General features: G+C 38.2%; 1 protein-coding gene across 1 annotated transcript in view; it reads left to right on the forward strand.

Moving 5' to 3' along the window:
• Positions 1-344: 344 nt before the first annotated feature.
• LOC124157020 (serine protease inhibitor-like) overlaps positions 345-23,868 on the forward strand; it is a 71,878-nt gene continuing 48,354 nt past the window's right edge. Inside the window, exons 1-3 of the mRNA XM_046531484.1 lie at positions 345-645; positions 781-896; positions 9,025-9,225. Of these exons, the coding sequence (XP_046387440.1) occupies positions 636-645; positions 781-896; positions 9,025-9,225 (327 nt within the window). The 5' untranslated portion in view covers positions 345-635. The remainder of the gene's footprint in view (positions 646-780; positions 897-9,024; positions 9,226-23,868) is intronic.

Consider the following 23,868-nt stretch of genomic DNA (forward strand, 5'->3'; position numbering starts at 1 on the left):
AAGGCAATTCATGGAGTAATGGGCTAAATGAAGAGCCTGCTGTTGACAAAAGTCATATCAATCTAGCTGACTGTGAGATGAAATCAATAATAATTTGAAAAATATCACAACAGTGTCGTTTTGGATATAATGAACTTTACTTATCTACTTTAAACTTTTCTCATTATGCATATATACTCCCTACCATAAATATTTAGATAGAGAAATAGAGTATATACTCTACACTCTAGTAATGTAAACTCTATGCTCCCTACAATGATCAGCGCTGCTATCGGCGGGATTAGAAACCATATTAACTTGCGACACAAACACAGAAATTTGCGCAAATGACGATCGGAAGCGCACCGAGAAAACCTTCTTCATGTAAGGTTCTTAATTATTTCCAGTTTGAACCGGACGGTACTGGATTTGATACTGGACGTAACGGGGCTTAATGCAGCCTAATTTTTATAGTCTCCTTGGTTGGATCCATTTGTTTCAACAGCTTGCAGTTGAATATATGTAGCGGTTGTTCAGGGTTATTGGCTTTCGTGTGATTTCGTGCTGGTGGATCGTGTTGATAGAGACAAGATAGACTTTACTGCGCATATTAAAAGTGTGTCGATTTTTCTTTTAAAAGTGAGAACTAACTGGCTATGTTTTCACGTATGTAAACGGTGAAAAGAGGAGAGAATATTGAATTACGATTTTATATTTCAAGGCACTTAAAAAGTGACGTATCTGATTTTCTTGCCCCCTTTCGATCATTTCCATCAACCAATGCTGCTTATTTATTTATAGGATGTCTGCGAGCATTGGTGCTCACATTATGTTTGTCCATGAATTATTGTGAAAGAATCTCATCGTTAACCCCTGTGCATCAGAGCTTGGAAACATTTGCGAAGAATCTCCTCAAGGTAAATGAACTTAATTATTATGTAACTTATTATTAACTGTATTTAAATTTTTTGTTCCATAAATTGTTCGCAATCTTGGACGGTGTTGGTAATCTTTATTTTCATTTATCATCTTGGGCATATCTTAAAGAAAAAACTTTTTACTATGTGTGTCATTTACTTAATGAGCCGCTAGCTTTTTTTCACGATTCACCAGACTGGAGTGATTTTTTTGGGTGAAGCTATACAATGTTTTTTTTTAAGACTTAAACCCCTTTTTACCATTTAATAACTTGGTGATTCCCGAAATTTGCTATTGCCCCAGTCACACAACTGTCATTCTTGACCAGCGTAAAGATCTCTGAATCTCTCCTGGGTTTTTTTCCGCATCAGCTTGTTTAGAGACAACAGTTCAAGTTCAAAAATAGTTTATTCCACGAGCAGATACATATAAATTTAACAAAACAACTATAACAATAACAATAGCTCGTGGAGCTGGTGTAGGCTTGCGCCTCTTCATCAAAGGACAACAGTTGGATTCTGCCTCGGTTATATACCGTAGGCTGGATGGGAGCTGTTCTGTGATTGGTTATCTGACTGGGCGCTTCTCTCTGATTGGCAATCTCTTAGATGACTTTTCAAGGCATTGTGAAGGAACCCTGAGAGTACATGTTAAGTTTGCAGTATACCAAATGTTAACCAGATATAGACGCCTATATCTGGTATACAGCAAAACAAATGGATGACTACATTTGGTCTACATCAGGTCTACATTTGAGGCAAATTTGGTCTATTGGTCAAGGTGATAGAGGGTGAGGTGGTCTCACTTCGCTGTCTACGTTTCGTTGATGACTTCACGGCAGACACCTCGCTTGGCCGCCTGGCAGGAACAACGTGCTATTCCCGTGTTTCTGCTGTCGTATTTATTTAAATTCTTACTGATTAGCTAGGTATGTCGATGAAAGGACTGTGGGTTGGTGGTATATATGTTTTGCATTTGATTTCGTTCAATAAAATAGCCTGTCATATTCTAAATGCATATATAAAAATTGAATAAATAAAGGACGACGTTGAACACCAGCAATTGTTTTGCATTTCCCAGTGCACAGATTTGTCACCACCGAGCTGAAAAAGCGAAATATCCGAAGAACAACTAAAAGTGCCATTTACAAAAACAATCTTATTAACCCGTGAATACAAAATTTCTTAACTACTAGTAAATACTTGTAAAAATCAGGGCATTGGTTAATGGTACATGCATGATTCAGTCAACCGTTCTTTCTTCCTCTCTCGCCTCCTAGAATGAACTCGTATGTCCCAAGTCTTTGATGTTGGGTACCATTGCCATAAACTATGATCTTATCCCAGGAATAGAATTGAAAATTAAGTAAGCATACACTTCGCGGAATCTACGCAGATGGTAAAGCCTTCAGAAATGAACATCTATGTGAAGAATCGTCATCATCACTGGTCAACAATCCTAGGTTTGGTTTGACGCAGCTCTCCACTCAGTTCTCCTATCAGCTAATCTTTTCACTCCTACGTATTATGTGAAGAATGATCCTATGAATCACACCAGGCTCCCTATTTTCCTACTTATTATTGATCCTCGTTGCTTTATTTTTAATAGAGAATGCCTGAAAATATCTCACTAAATAGCGGAGAGACCAACCGATAATTAATTCCCGTTTGAACGTTTCCCAACCAAAATCGATCTACAATCTCAATAACCAGTGTCTTCAACTTAATATATTTTCAATTGTAATCATAAATAAGGATTAAATGTGACCAATTTAAACACATTTGCTAAATTATAATGACATTCATGGCACGACAAATAGTGGTGACATGAGCAGAGGGGTAGCCAGGAATTTTGTTCAGGGGTGAGTCCAAAATCAGGAGGAAAAGTTTTGAAAAACAGAATACTAAGCAGAGGGTCTTATAATAATTTCAGTACTTTTCATAATCAGGAAAAATTCATTTGTCGAAGAAATCTTTTTTAAATCCATGATTTTTATTTTTTCTGTAATGAAGGAAAGTATTTGTATTTTTATATTTAGAGGGGGGGATCCAAACCCCCGGAAATATAAAAAACAATTTCTTTCCGCTCGCTATGCCAATGGGCATAGGGTTGTATATTTAAACCGAATTTGAAATTTGACAATAAATTTAAAAAAGCTGAAGATAATAACAAACTAAATCATTCTCCCCCTCTTTAAGCGACTTGAAAGTGGAAAAAATAAAATCTATGTATATGATTTAAGTATTATGATTTTGTATTGTGATCTGAGAATGTGGTAATGGAAACTTGCGTAATGCATGGAAATTTTGTGAATTGTTTATAAAACCTGTTAAACTGAAAAGTGGAAGTTCTCCTTTTCAGGGATTGTAGTGCTCAATGGTATTGATGAACAGAAAAAAAATAAAAAAAATTTAGGATCGGCATTTTCGAGAAAAATTTTTTTTTAATTAAAAAAAATTAAAAAATAAAAAATTGCAGAAAAAAAATGTGGGCACAAATTTTCAAATCAAAGATATGAATTTAATCACAGAATTATTATCTTTCAAATAAAACAGAAATTAGCAAAATATCTTGAACCATTCCTGAGATATAAGCATTTTAGTATTTTGTCCAAAATTACAAGTGAAAAATAGCACCTGCGGGTCCATGTTCGGTGGGATGTATCTCGGGCCAAAAATTTTTTTGGACAAAAATAAAAATGACGTATTACTTACTTTGTCCTGAAGTTTGACATACGCTAAATTCAACAATGGACTAGGCCACCATTTTTTTACATTAATGTACAATGATATACCCTTATGATAAGAAAAACCAGTATCAAATATATTTAACTCACAATTTTCCCTGAGAATATTTGTAATGATTTGATCTACAATGGATTTGCTAGTACTGGTAACCCTGGTGGGTTCAGTAGCAATAGCACTAGCCTGGAAGGAGTCTAAAACTGACAGAATTTGTTAAACTCTTTCACAATCGCCATTAAGAAAATTTACATTTAGATCTCCACATACCACAATATTATTTGCTTGTTTGTACAAGGTGTCAAGTAAGTTATATAGATCATCGATAAAGACATTAAAATTTCCAGCTGGTGATCTATACAGGCACACAACAAATATTTTAGGTTTCAACAGCTGTATAATGGAAAATTCAAAATCTTTCTCTAATACATTAATGTTATTTGGAGTAACATTTTTGAATTCTATGTCATTTTTAACAAATATACATGTCCCCCCATTTTTGAATTCATTTCTGCATGAAAAACTACCCAAATTATAGTTGCTGATGTTAATACAAGTTAGTTCATAGTGCCTGAGCTAATATTCAGTAAAACATAAAATATCCATCTGATTTAATTCACTTTCTAATAGAACATCGAGCTCTGTCAATTTGTTTTTTAGACTTTGAACATTTTGGTAAAACATCTTAAGAGTTTGTGTCTTTGGATTATTCTATTATTAGCATAGGATGCAATGCCTTAGCTTACGAGCCGTGCTGTTGAATTAGCTGGAGAGCCTTAATCACAGACAAAAATACTGAACTCCAATGAAATATTCATGGTTAAATAAAAAACACAGTACTATTCCACAACCTTATATTTTTGCAGTCTACTAGTTTCAACGTTTACAACGTCATTATCAAGACTCATTATCAGTCTTGATAATGACGTTGTAAACGTTGAAACTAGTAGACTGCAAAAATATAAGGTTGTGGAATAGTACTGTGTTTTTTATTTAACCATGAATATCTCATCGTTCCACCAAGTAACGCCTAAATCTGTTGATTTTATTTCCAATGAAATACATATAATCGGTTGCTCTGCATTCTTTTCGTGTATGTAGCGGAGTTTGGAAAGCTATATGTGATGCCAATTCAGGGAGCACAAGAAATGCATTCTAAAATAATGAAAAATAACTTTTAGGCAGTTATCTATGAAAAGTAATAGACAGTTAAAAAAACACAAGGCATGCCCTTATTGTAAAAAGAAACTTTTATTTCATGATAATGTGACAAAGTTTCACCATTTCCGTGGTTTCACTAGTACAAATTCACAGCGAGTGTCTGCACACAATTCATATCTGAGATCGCGAATCGGTTCCGCTGCCAACACGCACACAAGCAACAACGTATTTCAATAATATAGGTCAATCCACAAACGATATACTAGAACACAACATAAAAAGATAAGGGGAAATAGGCAAATATAATCATGAAAAACTGGAAGTCACTACCATGCTTACATTCATCCCGTACAACTTACAATCACAGAGCTCTTTATGATGAAAACTGCTATATATTCACTGATTTTGAGATTTAATTGGCCATGCAAGTGGCACAGGTGACTTTTCTCACTGCTATTCGTTGATTTACTAGAAAAATAAACTGCACACAGTTTTGATGTTGAAAGCTTGATCGTGAAATGTCATACCCATGGTGAAAAACTGTGGTGAACACACCACTTACAATTTTTACATTACTGTCAGACATTTATCGATAGCCTAATAGCACTGTTTACAATTCAATCATGATGGAAATCTGATAATTACAACTCTTGGCCGACGTTTTTCAACCTTGTCAAACCTTTTCAAAGGCTGCTTTCAGATGCGATGACTTTTCGCTGGCCGCCATGATGTCTGGAGAGATGTCTCATTTGAAATCGTTTGAAATTTCAATCTGGCTTCACGGTGCACTGGCGTGAAATACACACATTGCTCCCTGGAGGCTACTTCCAGACGTGACAACTTTTCGCCGGCCGTCGTTCACGGACGGCGCCGTGAAATTCAGGCCGATTTCAAACGAGACATCTCTCTGGATACCATGGTGGCCAGGGAAAAGTCGTAGCACCTGAAAGCGGTCCTTGATATCATCTTTCGACAAGTAAGGCATTTTTCCAAAACTCTCTTGCGCATTTTTTTTTGGTATGAGTTCATTTACGTTCATTATGCATATATTAGATCAGTTATTAGTTTTCTCTCGTTAATAATGCTTCATCCCCTGCTGGAAAATTTTTAATGCACTGAATTAGAGCTGCTTAAAATTTTATACTATAGGTGAAAACATGACTCCGTTATTTCTTGCTGATAACTTGTTTAAGATCATCAATTTCTATTGCGCAGCACAGTTATTTTACTTCAAATTGTTGAAAATTAGCTAAGAAAGCTAAATCTAAGCGAAAGCTAAGAAATCTTCACTAACTAGCTATGAGTGAAGAGAAACGTGACTTCTGTGCATGTGTCAACTACTGAGATGGGGATGGGAAAAAGAGAAAGGAAGGAAGAAACATTATAATCTTCCAATGGTGATAACTCATTTGTGCAATGGAAAGGGGGTGAGGGTATGGACCACGTGAGGCAGTTGAATTTTGTTCAAGGCATGGAAAACAAAAAGCACTTGGTAAGCAAAATTGTTCATCTCAACCAGTCGCCTCTGCTAGACATCAGCCTGTAAACCCTAGAAATTGGGCTGTACCCGCTTGTTTACCCTCATCATAGATGTAGCCACTTCTTTCTCACAATACCGGGCTCATTCTATCATGCACAGCCCATGTACCGCCTCAGGAGTCGTCTCCTCTTAAACAAGACACTGTGTTGAATGAGGTCTCATAGTCGGGAAATGGAATCCATATCATCTTACTGGTAGTATAACAACAAGAGCTTTAAGAAAAGGTCACGAATAGGAACACTTGTGAAAAATAAGAGTAAATCTAAGAAGGAAAATTTTTCAAAAACAGTATTATGAAAGCAAATTTTAATTTTGTTGTGAGTATTGAGTCAGTATCGCTGACTCATGGCCCAATAAAGCGGACCCGTTGAACGGAATATACTGTAATGCCAGAAAGATGTTCTGAAGCACAAAAAAGCATGTATTAGTTAAACTTATTTATAAGGATAAGCTTAAAATTCTCAAAAATGAGCTCGACCTGATGTAATGACAATATAGATACCTATGTGTCTACTGAAGTTAGTGGTGAGATCTTTAGGCCCTCTAGGTTTTACATTTGGTATATTGGGTATAAGAGGCTATAACATCAACAAGTTTTCTTTTTCAGCATACTGAGTAATCGGACGGTTCCGTCCTGAGAGATTACTTGGATCTTTGCATTAATTGAGCACCAGAGAACACAAAATCCAAATGATGGAGCTTGTGATGATTATAAAGGCAATTTACACTATATATGTTACTCAACTGTGACGTCGCATGATGACGTGCATAAAGGTAAATTAACCAATGTCGAGGATCACAAAATGCACAAACTTTGCAAAAGGTGCAAATAAGTTTTCAAGCCTTACAGCACAACAGAGACAACCGTCGGCAGTGTGTAGTTATCAAATTCTAGCAAATAATTAAAACCCACATTTATCTAAACAGAATTATAGTTCTCTAATAATAAAACAAAATATGTGACTCCTTGCAACAGTTTATGAATTGTTCATTTATGCCACCGCTGGGTTTTTATTTGCCCTTTATGCCAGCTAACCTTCATTTCTGAATCCCTTGCCCTTAAATAAGGTAGTTTCCTTCATCAAAGAAAACGAAATGCATTGATTGCGATTCGTTACCCACCATTAGTGTATTCATAATATACAAATTATTTGGTTTTAGAAATACCGGTTTAGACGAATGGCAAGGGTCAAATTTTATCCTCATTTGAAGTAGGCCAGATTGGCGCCCATGCGATTCCACTCCACGTGACGTCACAGGGACCTAGTTTCTACACGAGAGGATAGGAGTTATACATCGTCTGAGGTTACCAATGCACGCATGAGGCACAGAGCTCAGGGAAACATGTCTTAATAATCACCTATTAAAACTGGCTTAGGTCGGAAAGTTTTCTTCGTTTGATAAGGTATTAATAATCCTTATTTAAGCCAAGCGCTACCAGCTAGCATGGTACTCTGCTACCTGCTAGCAGCCAGCATCGCAGCGGCGTACAATATCCTCGCCCCAAGGTCACCTCACACAGTGGATGTGGGAACCAGAATGATGTCACACGGAGTTTTTCCAGCATTCAAACTTACCCGTCGTGTTCTCGTGCGCTTGAAATTTTTCACTTTTCATTCAATCGCAAAAAATAGATATTGACAATTAAAAATCTAAAAGTGTGAAATAAGTACTCCAGGAATAATAATCTTTCGATTTAGGCAATAAAAAAATAATAGGAAACCACCCTATTGTAGCCATTAAAGAAGTATAAATCACGCCTTGCCCTATTCCATAATTTTATACGACTCCATATCCATTAAAAAGTGTATAAAGCTGTTGCTATGAATTTTAAATGATTCCAAACCTTCAAGAAACACAAATGAAGTAAATGAGCTGATAAAAGTTAAAAGTTTTCTTCCATGGACACTCATTCTATCACCCATTACAGTCTCAGTAGGATATTTACTCCACCGCAACTACTTGTGATGATAGTCCTATAATACTTAAAATACTAGCCGACAGTGAAAACTGGGGCAAATATGCTTTAATGCACACAAAATAATCATCAAATATAACTTTAAATCAATCATTAAATATAACTTAAATCAAAACAGATTCATAAATTTGTGAATAATTTCTCCCTCCGAGAGCACATATCTTCACGTGCCAACAAAATGTTTGCGGTGCGTAGCCAATGGCAACAAAAGTAATGAGGGAAACTAAATTTCCTTGAGGAGCAGAAGTGTTGCCATAAACTTTGCTCTGAAACTTTTGAAAGTGACTGTACATCAAATTATGGTTTTGGTAATGGTGGTCTGCATCACCCTAATGACTGGGTAGATTCTTCTATCCCATTTTTCCCATCCTTATTTCTAACCTAGAAGCGTTGTCGGGTTCACATCAAGGTGGAGCTTTCGTTACTTTGTCTTTCCCCTCTCCACGGTCCCTATCCCGAGGTGACTGGGCGTATGAGGTGTGGCCCTACTTGGCCCTCGTGGTTGTATCCTATAGGGCACCACCCTGGGCCTCAACCTGCCAAGCAGCGTAGCCCCTTGAAGTCAATGTAACCCTCTCTCTGGGGTAGTTTGTGACAAAAAAAGACCTCTACCCCAGGATCCTCTCTCAACTTGCAATTGGAAGTGTGACCCATTGAAAATTGGGATTGAAAAGTGAAATGAAGTGACTTGGTCATCTCTTCTTTAGGAAATAGTTCACGAGGAGAATGAAGATGGGAGGTACAACAAGAACCTGGTGGTGTCGCCGGTGGGCGTGTGGTCTCTCCTGGCACTCATCTCAGAGGGCGCCTCTGGAGAAACGGAATCGCAGCTCAAGACAGTGCTCAGCCTCACGAGTGATGCAAACATTGCGAGGCGGGGATATCGATCCATCCTGAAGGCCATGCTGGTGAGTTTGTTTGTCTGGTGGACATTTGATGAATATTGCTGTAGTTGTCACTTTGATTGTGTCATTGCCAATGCACGTTGGGTACATACTGGCTGGGGCACAATGTGGCATGAACTTGCGTGAAACAGGAGAGCAACATGAATGGGGAACATGAATGAAATTTGTTAATTCATCATGCTGGTATGCCTCATTGAATAGACATTTTTCATAAGCCCAAATATATTAGCCAAAACTCCTGTAGTACCTATTCCACAAATGTTATTAAATTTTAATGAAAAGTGATCGAGTATTGTTTGAAGTCACGTGACCTGAAACGCCTTCTGACGTTATCGCACAGTAAACCATTTACTTAGCTAAGAGGGTAGAGCGGTAGAGCCTTGATTGCAAAATATTGAAGTAAAAATCATTGTCGAGCTTTGTAGTGTTTCCTCAAAGGATAAACTTACTTAAGAAGGATTTAAGAAGGCACAATATGACAGTTTGCTTTTGGTCGACTTTTGGCGAAGGTCCTTATGGCGGCTGATTTTGTGAAAAACAGTGATTGCTTCATCACTAGCGTGATGCATGGAGTACAAGCAAGCAGGTAAATAATTATGCGATTAATAACAATTACATAACCAACGTTTATAAATATTTATTTATTGTCCATTAAGATTTATTGGATCCATTGCTAGCTGAAAATCTATCCTATGTATTTACTTAGTAACCTACCATGCGAAATTTAGATAATTATCCCCAATTGGCCAGAGTAGAGATTCAAATGATCGTTAAAAGGTAATAAAAAAGTATTTGGTAGACACAAAAATTAGTTTCAAGCTCTATTTACAGTTTTTGAACTGAAGCCCACTCCAGAAATTGGTCGAAATTTTAGGTTCGCCATTAGCATACAGCGGATTTTGTGGGTGTCACAATAGCAAATATTGATTTACGTTGCCAAAAGCCTCATATTTCTTGTATATACCTTGTTTTTCCCCATGGTTTAATCTTAATCAGTATTTATTCTCATGAATAGCCACCTTCCTTTATATTCAATCCTGAAATGGGTAGACCATTTGGTACATTTTTGGGGTTGTTTACCTAGTGAAATGTGTGATAAATCCTAAATTTGGTGGCCATCCGTGAAAAACTGGCAATTCGATAAAACCCTACAGTAACCCTGATTCAAGAATGCACTTCCATTGAGAAATATCCTGTTGACAATGTAGATAAAGTATTTAACTCCATTCTGTAATTTAAGTATTCCATGACTGGCCACGGTGATAACTGTACAGGAGTCACCCACAATGTATAAATTGTGCGAAAAATCCACAGTGAAAAAAATCATTCGCATTGACAGAGATTCGAACCGGGATCCCTCGATTTCTGGGTGAGTGCTTTAGCTAGAGAATGATGCCTCTGTAGCTTAGTGAGCCCTATGTACCAGTTGAATAATCTTTATTTCTGTGGTTCTCTGGAATTAATGAATCATCGAATCACCAGATTTTTAGTTATCAATGCACTAGAACTTCCTTGCAAGGACACTACAATCACGAAAATTACAGCCAATAGAGGACCTGTCAATTAGTGGTGGGCATTAATAGAAAACGAGTTACTGAAGAGTTCCAAAAAGTTTCAACCGAAACTCGGAAGGGTTAAAAAAGGGGATTAATGGTCACCCATGGGACGGAACCTTGGTCTTCCTCTGCATAACTTGGTGGGGTGTGGTTGGACTGCATAATAAGAAATGTGATATGTTTGAATTTTGTGCAAAAATGCATTCTGGCGGCAGACCTGCAATCAAACCCATCCAAGTGGAAGCAGGTGGAGGGTAAAAACCACATTTAGTTAACTTTTTTCAGTTTCACTTGCAGTCAAACCACCTTTGGGTAAGTCAAGATAAGGTCAAGATGGAATGTAAAGGTGTACCAGTCAGAGATAGCAAACAGTCCCTTCCCACTTTCCCTCTGGTCCAGCGCGCGTTCGGGAAATGGGTCTCCTGCTGCTTCAGATGGAAGAAAGAAAAGCCAGTGGTGGGTTTTCCCAAAAGCATCCCGTCGTCTTCACATCAAAGGATTAACAAAACGCGATTGAAGTCATACTGAGAAGCGATCAAAGAAAATATTTTCCTCATCCTCTCCCAGCATCACAAATGTGCTTAACATCAAACACCGAAATTATTTTATATATTTCCCTATAGTAAGTTTGGACAGCAATAAAATAGAAAATAATATATAAATTGTTTAACTTCTTTTTCTTGTAACACTTATCACTGAGACATAGGAAGACACATTTTAACACATGCCTACACTGCGCTGATGCTCGCTTGTTGACGCTCACGTGTATGGTGGATAGGCAAGATCGCAGTCGACAAGATGGTGTCTAGTGGAACGTACGCAAATGTACTCGGCACCGGTAAAATATTGGTTAATAGTATAAAATGCGCTATCTGCCACAAAAAAGTAGTAAACGGCGTTAATTGCAAGTCCTGCAAGTCATCATTCCACATTAATTGTGCCAATGTTCTGAATGTTAACGTCTTAAGTTTTGAAAAAACGTGGTCGTGTTTAGCGTGCTCGTTGCGCTCCGTTCAAGACGAAAACTTCTCACTTCTATGTAACCTCGCCTCTAAGGAAGCCCTGATCTCGCAACTCCTGCATGATATGAGTGTTCTACGGGAAAAAAAGAAAAATCTAGAGATTCAGCTACATATCTTGAACAAGAATCAACATGCGAGCAGGCCCGTCGTCGCAGCCAAAAGTTCCGTGGAGATGAACGACGAATGGATTCAACACGGCAACTGGCGTGTGAACTGAACGAGGAAAACAGCTCCTTCTCCACCCTTGTTGCCGCTGCGTAACAAATTTGAATTGTTAAATCAACTCCCTGGAAACAGTGATGTGCGACATTGTGAAGACCATCCTGTTCCTGTACCCCCCAAAAACGAAAACAAGTGTCTTCATCGCGTAAAGCGGAAGCTGAAATCTATTCTGCTGTATTCGGACAGCCATGGCCGTGGTATTTCGGCTAAAATTGCTGCAACCGAGGTTAGTAAAGTGTACAATACATGTGTTGTAGTGATGCCGAACGCCGGGATCAGCGAGGTCACGAACTCCTGCGAAAAGATCTCACATAACCTCACCAAAAATGACCACATAATCATCATGGCCGGCACGAACGATGTGTACCTCAATGAGGGTAAAGTTGTTGTTCACACCATGAGTAATCTGATGTCAAAGCTTTCAAATACCAATGTAATAATTGCTAACATTCCTCATCGCCATGACCTTCCTACTACCTCATGTATCAATGTTGAGACTAAAAAGGTAAATGAGGATCTGCTAAAACTTAGTACCAACTTCGATCATGTAACAATGATTGATACAAATAGCCTAGACCGTTCATTCTACATTCGTCATGGTCTTCATTTGAATAGTAAAGGGAAAAATCATCTGTGCTCAGAAATAATTAAGTGTGTTAAAAGTGATACAAGCAAGGAATTTAGATTCTTCTACTATTGCAGAGCAAGATTCAAGTGATGTGTCCTTATGACACAACATATCCCATCATCTACCCTGTACCAGTCTCAAAGTAGCCCATAATATTCAATGCTTAAGAAATAAGATTCCTCAGCTGGAGATTTCCCTCAGTGGCAAAGAGCCTCCTGTGTATAAGTGAACACTGGATGAAATCTGATGAACTCAAATTGGTGTCCATTAGCAATTACAACTTGATGTGCTGTTTTGGAAGGAATACCTATAAAAACGGTGGGGTTGCTATCTTTGCACGTAACAGTTTAAAAAGTGATATAAATTCTGTCAATATTATGGATCTAGTTGAAGAGAAACACTTTGAGTGTGCAGTGTGTACAGTTAAAACTACTTCAGGAAGTGTTGCTATAATCTCACTTTACAGATCTCCAACAGGGATCTTCAATGAGTTCCTAATCAAACTGGATAAACTGCTTGAGTCCCTTGTTAAGAAGCATAAAATTATTATAACTGGTGATCTTAATTGTGATTTAGTGGATTCTCCCCAATGTACAGACCTGTTTAATTTGTTCCTGTTCTATGGGCTACACTGTCTTGTTGACAATCCTACCAGAGTGATGCCCACTTCCAAAACTTCAATTGACTATATGGTGACAAGTATTGATTCTGAAAATGCCTCAGCTTTAGTTGTAGATCTTGGTCTATCCGACCACTGTATGGTAATGACTGACTGTAACCTGGAAATACAATCTAAGGATGTTAGGAAATCCACCTTCAAATTATTCTCACCTGAATATCTTTCATGTCTTAAACCTCCTTAGCCATCGAAACTTGGGAAGGTGTATACTCACTTAACAACTTCAATGACATATACACCCAATTTCATGACAAACTACTCTATCACATTGATTATTGCATACCCACAGTCACTGTAAAAACCCACGCCAATAATCAAAGTAAACCTTGGCTCACTGATACAATAATTACCCTCTCACGAATCCTGAAGGTAAAATCATCTAGATGTAAAAAGGGCTGCAGTCAAAAAGATTATACCGAATTTCTCAAACTGAAAAGTGAATACCAAAAACTACTAAAGCATGCAAAAAGAACATACAACGATGGACGAATTGCCAATGCTCACAATAAAATGAAAGAAACCTGGAAAATAATTAAGGAAGAGCTTGGTAAGAAGGCTAATCCATCTACCCCTAAATTCTATAATAACGATGGATCCTTGGTCACTGATTCTAAAACAATATGCAATATGGTGAATGATGCCTTCTGTAATCTCCAAATAATCAACTCCTGCAGTCATAGTACTAATTCCACTGTAAAGAACGCATCCATAGTATCATCCCTCTACCTTCACCCCTGTGAAGAAAAGGAAGTCCTATCGTGTTTAGGTACCTTATCTAAATCCTCAACTCCAGGTATTGATGGGATTCCAGGCAGAATACTTGCTGAATGCAAACACTTATTGGTTAAACCTTTAACTCACTTAATTAACACCTCGATGTCCACTGGTATCTTCCCAGACCAACTGAAGCCTAGCCGAATAGTACCTGTGTATAAAAACAAGGGTGACAGAAATGATGTAGGCAACTACCGACCTATCTCTCTATTGCCTCAGCTATCAAAAGTATTTGAGCGTATTTTTTATAACCGGCTGATCTCTTTTCTAGAAAAGAATGCAATTCTCTCTGACTCTCAGTGGGGTTTTCGCAAAGGTAGGTCGACAGGCAATGCTCTTCTGGATGCCTGGACTTTCATCTCAGAGTCATTTGATAATGGAGACAAAGTTTCTGCTCTCTTCATAGACTTCTCTAGGGCATTTGATATGGTTGACCATTAAACCACAGCCACCGAGAGAAAAGGCCCGTTCACAGGCGTGTGACGTCACTCATTGTAGTGCTACCGCCAGAGCATGGCAGAACTGAAGTAGCTGCTGTCTGCGACGGTGGATTAGCCGCCATAGTGAAAAGATAACTATATGTTTATTTATTATGTTAATTTACTTAGTCAATAAGAAAATAGTCAGCGGGTTCTGAGAAAATACTGACATGTTTGGAAGGAAATTTCTTAGCTTTTCTACAAAAACACACACTTATGCATAAACAAAAATATTTTTCAATCTGAAGTTAATCGTTAATATTACGTCAAATCCACGTACCTTATAACTTCGCCGTTCTCCAGAAAAAAAACTATTTATAACTGATTCATAAATTGCCGTTGTGAACTAGAAGTACGACATAACAAGATTAAAATCTGAAATAACTATCTAGAAAAGGTTCTTTGCATCCAAAGTAAATTTATTCTTAAAAAAAAAAAGCGTCTCGAAATTCGATAGCATAAAGTGATGATGTTAAGTATTTGATTAAACCCGGTTGCATTCCATATACTTTCCTTTGATAAATAATTTATTTCTAGCAGAGTAAAAGGTGTTCACACGAGGTTCCAAATGTATCTTTTAATTAAGAGTAAATTCTTCTTTATTTTTACACTGAATTAGATATGCCCAGGGGCTATGAAAATCTTACCCTAGAGCCTGACGAAATAAGATTTTCAATGATAATTACTTGTGAAATATAAGATCGTTCACACATCTGCTATTACTACGCTCGAATACATCAAAATGCAAGCCAAAATTTAAGTACAGTCCAGCCTCGGCTAATAAAATGTACCTACCCGTCCCAGGCGCTTAAGTATTTGAAAAATTATTTGGGATGAGCTAAAGTTTCAATGTCACTTCAGTAGATGTATCAGTCTCAAAAAATCTGAAAGTCCTGCCAAATCACCAGCATAAACATTTGTATAAAGAACACGACATCTCTTAAATCACACCTCAGATCTTACTTAACATGAATGAAGTATACACCACAAGGAATTTTGGTGGCAGGAAAGAAAAAAAAAACAGAAATAAAATACAAATATTTTGTATTTTCATTAGTCAATCACAATAATTCCGGCAATTTTCTCTTATTACCATGAACTAATTTGGTGAAATAAATACTGGTATTCTCTTTTGAACAAAAATTATTTAAAAGAGCACTGGCAGAGGCCACAATAACTATCTTCAATAGTTTTTCTGACGAATGTCGATTGGAACATCATCCTTTTACAAAAAAAAAACACCTTAGTCCTACATGTCACTTCAACTACTATGCCATTCTGTCTCCTAGATGATGGTTTGGTGGCACCTTCCTCGAATCTGGGCACCTTAAGATGATTTAATTCAACACGAATTATCTCCCGCAAGGCCAAAGATTATTTTCTGAGTTCTCTTGTTGTGAAGTGAAGCTCGCACCACTAAAATTAATGAATAAGAAAATACCATGTAAATTACTATGTAGTTATTTCATTTCCCATTTTGGGCATTTCTGCATGAGAGATATATCTAATGACAAGGCCAGGAAATATAGGAGATCATTATATACCTTAATGATTTTTTTTATTTAAAACTAGACCATAAGATAATTTCAGATGATGAAAGCCGAGCACAGATAAATTACGGTTCATTGTACCAATTGTAAGAGAAAAATGCATATTTTCATTCACGGTGGTTAATACACACAACATACTATATACGTTTTTGACGAGACTCATGAATTTCCCATGATTATATGGTTTTCGTACAATTTATCAAGTAAATATCGTTGGTCTTACGAAATGATACATAAGCTTAAATTAATTTGAACTCAAGAACCCTAGAAATTTAAGTGCTTTCCCCCGTAATATAAGGCACAACGCCAAAAATAAAAGACTCTGGTAGTTTCATCGAAAATACCCAAGTACATAACTTACCGCGCAAATAATTCAAATGGCTTTTCAACTCTAAGTTACAAAAGTATAGTTAAATAAGCACTTTTTTACTGAGTTTCAGACGCATAACACGGCAGAGGGCAAGATAAGAAACAATATTCGATTCTATAAACTTGGCTGCTATATTATAATTCCCAGAAACTCCTTCAACCTCACGTTTACTGAAAGAAATAATACAATAAATACAGCTAAAATATAAGAATTTCCTATTGAATTGTCGCTTCTAAATTTAAATCAACACTTTTAGTACAGTCATCATCCCCAAGCCACACCTAGCTAGAAATTACATCCAAATAATTACAGCGAGAAAGGGTACATACCTTACTGTTTTTCGTGGAAGTGAAATTCTCTTTTCTTATCCCTGAAATACACTCCTTCTTCAAATCAGGATCTTTTGGAAAGCTAAAAACTTGAACTTCGGCTCCACTCCTGGAGTTTTCTTCGCATCCCGGCACCACACACGTGAAAGGAACTTTTAACAAAAATGCCTAATAAATACACGTTTCTGAAGGCCAGCAAATACAATTCATGAATAAAGGAAACTTCACTATCCTCAGAAACTTCAATTTTCACCAACTAACACCACAAAAACCCCTAAAATGTGGTAAAACGTAACGTAAATACACTCGTAAACAAAGTGGTCTCCAACGGCAGCCGGAACAACAGAGCACTTCTCGTGGTGACGTCAGAGCCTCAGCCGTCGCTCGTGATCGGGCCTTCTCTCTAGGTGGCTATGATTAAACCCTCTTAAAAAAATGTTGTAACTATGGAGAGAGAGGTAATGCATTGGCATGGTTAGATTCATACTTGAGAAACAGAACTCAGCTAGTTGAACTAGTATTACACGACTCAGTGGGAAAATCCAACCCTAAGGTGATAAACGTAGGTGTACCTCAAGGCAATATTCTTGGCCCCCTTTTGTTTCTCATATATATCAATGACCTACCTTCATTTATACACGGAAACAGCAACATTAGACCCATCATGTATTCAGATGATGCAAAGTTCCTCATATCAGCGAGTAATATGACTGATCTACATTGCCAATGTCAGGAGGTATTGAACTCAGTGTGGACATGGAGTGCTGCAAACAAACTAAATTTGAATACCTCAAAAACTCAACTCTTGCTATTCAATAATGATGCTACTTTTAATCAGTTGATGTTAAACAATGCCCAACTCTATCCTACTACTAACACAAAATTCCTAGGTCTAATAATTGAAAACTCTGGTTCTTGGTCTATATACGTCAATGAACTTTGTACAAAATTATCTACAGTCCTATATAGTCTGAGATTACTTACCAACTCACTATCCCATAAAGGACTAATGACCCTGCATCACTGTAACTTCCTAATTATAGTTAATTATGCCATTGAATTCTGGGGGTCAACAATTACTCTCCTAAACAAAACGTTTCTCCTGCAGAAGAGGGCACTCAGAACCATTTTGGGTATACCTAGAAGAGAATCATGTAGACCACTGTTTGTTAAGCTGGGAATTCTCACGCTTCCTTGTCTCTATATTGTAACATAACATAAACAAGCCACCATGTTGTTTGTATGTAATTTCAAACTAACAATGGTAGTGAGGGACGGGGAGATTGTTGTGGAAAGGGAAAAAGGGCAGTCGTGTATGGAGAGAAGGAGGAGGCAGACGTGTTAAAAAGAAAGATCGGGAGAAAGACTAAAGTAGCGGTGTATTGAGAGAGCAGAGGAAGAGATACGGCAGAATTCAAGATCGGCACGGAGAAGAAGAGAACGCAGAGAAAAGGAGGCGCCTACGAGAGGAGAAGAGAACGGAAGGAAAGGGATACGAAGAACTCAAGATCCACAATGGTGCAGTACATGGCGGTGGTTCAGTGAGTGGTAGTACAAAATATAAATGGGATTGTGATAATCATGGTGGCTTTTTGATGTTGTTTTTTTTTGCTCCAAAGTTTTAAAATATAGAGCTGGTTTTTAAATTGTACAGTGAGTCCTCGTTCTACGTCACCCCGTTTAATGTCATTTCGCGATAACGTCACGAAAATTTTACGACCGTGATTCGTTTAGCGTCCCTTCGCTTCGCGATAACGTCGCGTCTTTTAAATTTTGCGCGAGAAAAAAGGCGAAGTGGCAGGCGTCGCAGGTTGTTCGTTTTGTGGGCGGTAATACTGTCAGTTTATAAAACGTGTAAAACGGTGTGTATATTGTTAATTGCGATTACGGTTTTAGCAAATTTGAGCATCGGAGACATTTCCACGAAAATGTCCAAGAGAAGTGAATCTTCTGAACCAGCGGGAGAGAAACAAAGGCGGAAAACTATAACTTTGGAGCAAAAACTTGATATTGTCAGACGAAGTGAGAATGGAGCCACTTCAGTTGATATTGGAAGAATTTTAGGCTTTCCACCGTCAACAATTAGGACAATTTTGAAAGAAAAGGAAAAGATCAAAGAGTTTGGAAGAGTTGCAACTCCCTTGGGCGCAAAACATTTATCACGAAATAGAAACACCGTTCTAGTGGAAATGGAATGTTTGTTAACGTTGTGGTTTGAGAGTGTAGTGCAAAAAAATCAGCCAGTTGATTTGGCTAGATTCCATAGAAAGGCATTGGCCATATATGGTGACCTTACCAAAGATACACCTAATCCGGAACCTTTCACGGCTAGTCGAGGGTGGTTCGATCGCTATAAAAAGCGATCTAATTTGCGTGGTGTTGTGAAAACGAGTGGTGAGGCAGCCAGTGATGATGGTGAAGCTGCCAGCGCATTCGTTGAAATGCTTCGAGAAATTGTTGAGGAAGGCGGTTACTTACCTCAGCAAATATTTAATTGCGATGAGACTGGTTTATTCTGGAAACGGATGCCTTCTAGAACATACATCTCCAAGGAGGAGAAGTCCATTCCAGGTTTTAAGATGGTGAAAGATCGTATGACGATACTTTTGGGGGGCAATGCATCTGGTGATATGAAACTGAAACCAATGCTTGTGTATCATTCGCAGAACCCTAGGGCACTTAAAGGGATGGCAAAACATCGCTTGCCTGTAGTTTGGAAGGCTAATAAAAAGGCTTGGGTGACACAGTCTATCTTCAGTGAATGGTTTGACGACCATTTTCTTCCCGCCGTAAAACAATACTGCGAGCGAATGAATCTTTCCCATAAGATATTGCTCCTGTTGGACAACTGCCCCGGTCATCCTCCCAGTATCGGCAATGACTGTGAGAATGTAAAAGTTGTGTTCCTACCTCCGAACACCACATCCTTGCTGCAGCCCATGGATCAGGCCGTCATAAAGACTTTTAAAACACACTATCTCCGTCGGAACTTTGCGCAGGCAATGGGTGCAGTTGAAGGGGAGTCTTCTGTAACTCTTCGCGAGTTCTGGAAGTCATACAATGTGAAAGACGCAATAGAAAATATTTCTAACGCATGGAAAGATGTGAAGAGCTCTACAATGGAAAAGGCGTGGGGAAAAGTTCTTCCTGGCTTCCTGGTTTGAGGATGAGGAACACATTCATGAAGAAATTGTTGGAATCGCGAAGGACCTGGGCCTGGAAGTTTCTCTCGATGATGTGGAGGAGTTGATTTCATCCCACGGAGAGGAATTGTCGACAGAGGACCTTCAAAATCTTGAAGGACTGAAGGCTTTGGAAGAGGCCAAGGAAGATTCCGGGGAAGTGGAAGCGAAGCAGCTTAGTGCAAAACACTTAAGTGAAGCCATAAAACTAATTGAGAGGGGAATAGCTATTTTCCGAGACTGTGACCCTGACTTTGAGAGGAGTTCACGTGTGTATAGGGCTATTGTGGATGATATGGCCTGTTACAGGGAACTCTACCGCGACAAAAAGAAAGCCGCCACTCAGAAATCCCTCCACGCTTATTTTTTCAGGGCTACCAGTGAGGTCGCAGATTCCCTTCCATCCACATCCACGCAAAATGTGTAATATAAATTTTCTAATGAAAACATCGAAGTAAGAATCCCCGAGCGCACTTTTTCACTTCAAACATAGTTTCTTCTCAATTTCAATTTTTGTCGAAAAAAATTTCAAAAGTGTAGCTTGTCCTTCAACTTCTATACAGTGCTAAAAATATTTATGTGTTACAACGGAATTAAAATGTTTGATAAGGTTGGTTTTTTTTATTCCATTCTCACTATGAATCTTTTATAGTTACGCTGTGCAAATCGACCACCAGGTGGCATTCTTAGGTAGGTGCGCCGAGTTTACTTGACATGATGGTTTTCAGGAACCTAAAAAGTGATTTCAAGGCATTTTTCCGTGTAGAACTCGGAATTTTTATCGTCACTTTTTTCACCGTGTTCACAATAATATTGGTTCCTGTTACTGCGACGATGTTTCAGCAATGATATGATGCCCAGGCGACACCCGCCCGCCTCAATTCGCAATTAAAACCATCTCCTCGATTTCATAATCCCAGTTTGCCCGGTCTCGTTCATTTCCGACATTTTGATTTCGATCCTGACCGGTCCGAAAAGAAATTCTCGTAGCGAACGTAGCGCATATGGACCGGTGCTGCGGAGCACCTTCTATAGCGCCTGGTAGCGGAAGTAGCATTCATTGGACCGCACCCCATAGCGAAGCTGAAAAGCAAATGCGGGAAGATACAAAAATGGAGAAGGATTTACGTCACTGCTGCCATTGTCGTCGATGAAGACAGGAACTCGTATTTATGCGATAGTTTGGCATTCCCATCGTAAAAAATGCCCCAGATATGATACGCTTAAATTTTTTCGCATAGGAATTGAGAGGTCTAGGAACCGATATTCACTTTTTACATTGTTTCTTATGGGATATTATGCTTCGATTAACGTCATTTCGTTTAACGTCACGTTTTTCAGGAACGGTAAGTGACGTTAAACGAGGACTCACTGTACTAAAATTATTTGTTTGGTTAGTAGTGGATATTCTTAAAACGTTACAATATATTTAAACTATGTGTACTAGTTAAACTCAACCTTCATAGACTAAAGCTAAATCAGGATATACATAATCACCAAACTAGATCACATACATCCATCCACATAACCCTCCACAGACGAAAACTTTCCTACACAAGCCCCATAGCTATAGGCTCAAAAATATATAATTCACTCCCCCCCAAACTTAGGAGCATCTCCTCAATGAACAGATTTAAAGCTGACCTAAAAAGATATCTTGTAAACAAATCTTACTTCAGCATCCAAGAGTTCTATATTGATCCCTAAAAATATGTATAAATGTATGTGAATGTCACTTATTGTTATATTGTGTTCAATTGTTTAGTGTTACATCTACTGTTCAGTATGTTACATTTTTATGATTCATTTAACTTCCATGACGTGTCCAATTTTTTAAATTTATTTATTTATTTATTTATTCGCTCCAGGACATGCAGTTACATGTATAGAACAAGTCAAAGTAGAGGAAAATAAAATATACATAGGTCATAAATATATGTATATACAAGTACCAGTCAAGTATTCCACTTCAACGAAATAAATTCATCCACAGAATAGAAGGAATTACTGAGGAGGTATTTATACAGTTGGGATTTGAACAGTGAAAAGGGTTTTGTTTCCCTTAATTTATGTGGGAGGCAGTTGAACAATTTCACCCCTGCATAAAGGGGGTTTTTACTAAAGAGGGTGAGGCTATGAGTGACCACCCTAAAATCCCTGGACGCTCTGGTGTTATGATTATGTACTATCATTTGCAAAAGTCTTGCAACAAATCGAGCGGCGCCACTTTCGCTCCATTGTCGATTTCTGGCCACCATTAAGTTTGAATGATCACTATCTAGGTATGAATCTTCATGGTAGCTCGGGAACGACTCACGAACGGGTCATCGTGACACGGGAGTGAGACGTAGGAAATCATTACGATGTTCAGTTGAGTAAACGAGCGTAGATGTTGTTAAGTTGCCGCGGCGTTTGAGATTATTTTTGTACCCGTAGTTGACTGAAGTAGATAATTGAAAATATTTACCCGTTAAAAGAGTGGTGAGAGTTACCTATGACGCCTGGCTTCCAATGGTAAACCCCAAAAGGCCGGCTGAGGGCACGAATTCGCCATTAGGAACACGGAAATCAACTCGCTCGTAACCCTTTTTTTAGGGATTCAACGTCGTTCAGGAGACTTTACATTAAGTTGTTGAAATATTTGTTCGATATAGAAGAATTAATAAATGAAAAAAAATTAACTGGCAATTTTCCGAAAAAAAACACGACTCTGTCGTCTCCACCATATTTAATTGATTGGCATTAAATAGTTCTTTACGTCAGCTAATAGGTCCTGCACCTCGTCTTGCCCTACATCTTTATCCCAACTTTACCAGCAAGGGATGAGGAAGTAGGTTACCTGGAGTAAAACTTGCAGGCCGTAAGTGATTCTCACGTACTTCCAAAATAGTGAAAATAGGGCCAATAGGGTAGTTTCCTTCATCAAAGAAAACGAAAGGCATTGATTGCGATTCGTTACCCACCATTAGTGTATTCATAATACACAAATTATTTGGTTTTTGAAATACCGGTTTAGACGAATATCAAGGGTCAAATTTTATCCTCATTTGAAAAAGGCCAGATTGGCGCCCATGCGATTCCACTCCACGTGACGTCACAGGGACCTAGTTTCTACACGAGAGGATAGGAGTTATACATCGTCTGAGGTTACCAATGCATGCATGAGGCACAGAGCTCAGGGAAACATGTCTTAATAATCACCTACTAAAACTGGCTAAGGTCGGAAAGTTTTCTTCGTTTGATAAGGTATTAATAAACCTTTTTTAAGCCAAGTGCTACCATTCAGCAAGGTACTCAGCTACCCGCTGGCAGCCTGCGACGTATCAGCGCTAAGCCTCGCCTCAAGGTCACCTCACCGGGCGGGAGGGGGAACCAGAAATACGACGTACGGAGATATTTCCCGACATTCATACTTGAGCGTCGCGTTTTCGCGCGCTTGAAAATTTTCACTTTTCATTTAATCGCGAAAAATAGATATTGTCATTTAAAAATCTAAAAGCGTGAAATACGTACTCCAGGAGTAATAATCTTTCGATTAAGTCAAAAAAAAAATAATAGGAAACCACCCTATTTGTAGCCCTATCATATATACATGTTGATGCCACAATTTGCTTGAAGAAAATACGCACTAGAAAAATAGTTGATAAACACCTCAAGATAAGCCTTTCCTATATTTAAAAATAAGCGCCGTGGTGCGTGCACGATTAAGGATTACCATTGCATAGGTTATTCCTAGGATTGTACTTAGTAGATAAGCTAGTCTCACATTCTGTCTCTTTCCAACAAAATTACTGTATTAAAAAACACTGATTGTAGAATACTGAAGCCTAAGGTTTAAAATAAAATTCTTCACTT

This window comes from Ischnura elegans, chromosome 4 (genome assembly GCF_921293095.1).
Source record: "Ischnura elegans chromosome 4, ioIscEleg1.1, whole genome shotgun sequence".
NCBI classification, from domain to species: Eukaryota; Metazoa; Arthropoda; class Insecta; order Odonata; family Coenagrionidae; genus Ischnura; species Ischnura elegans.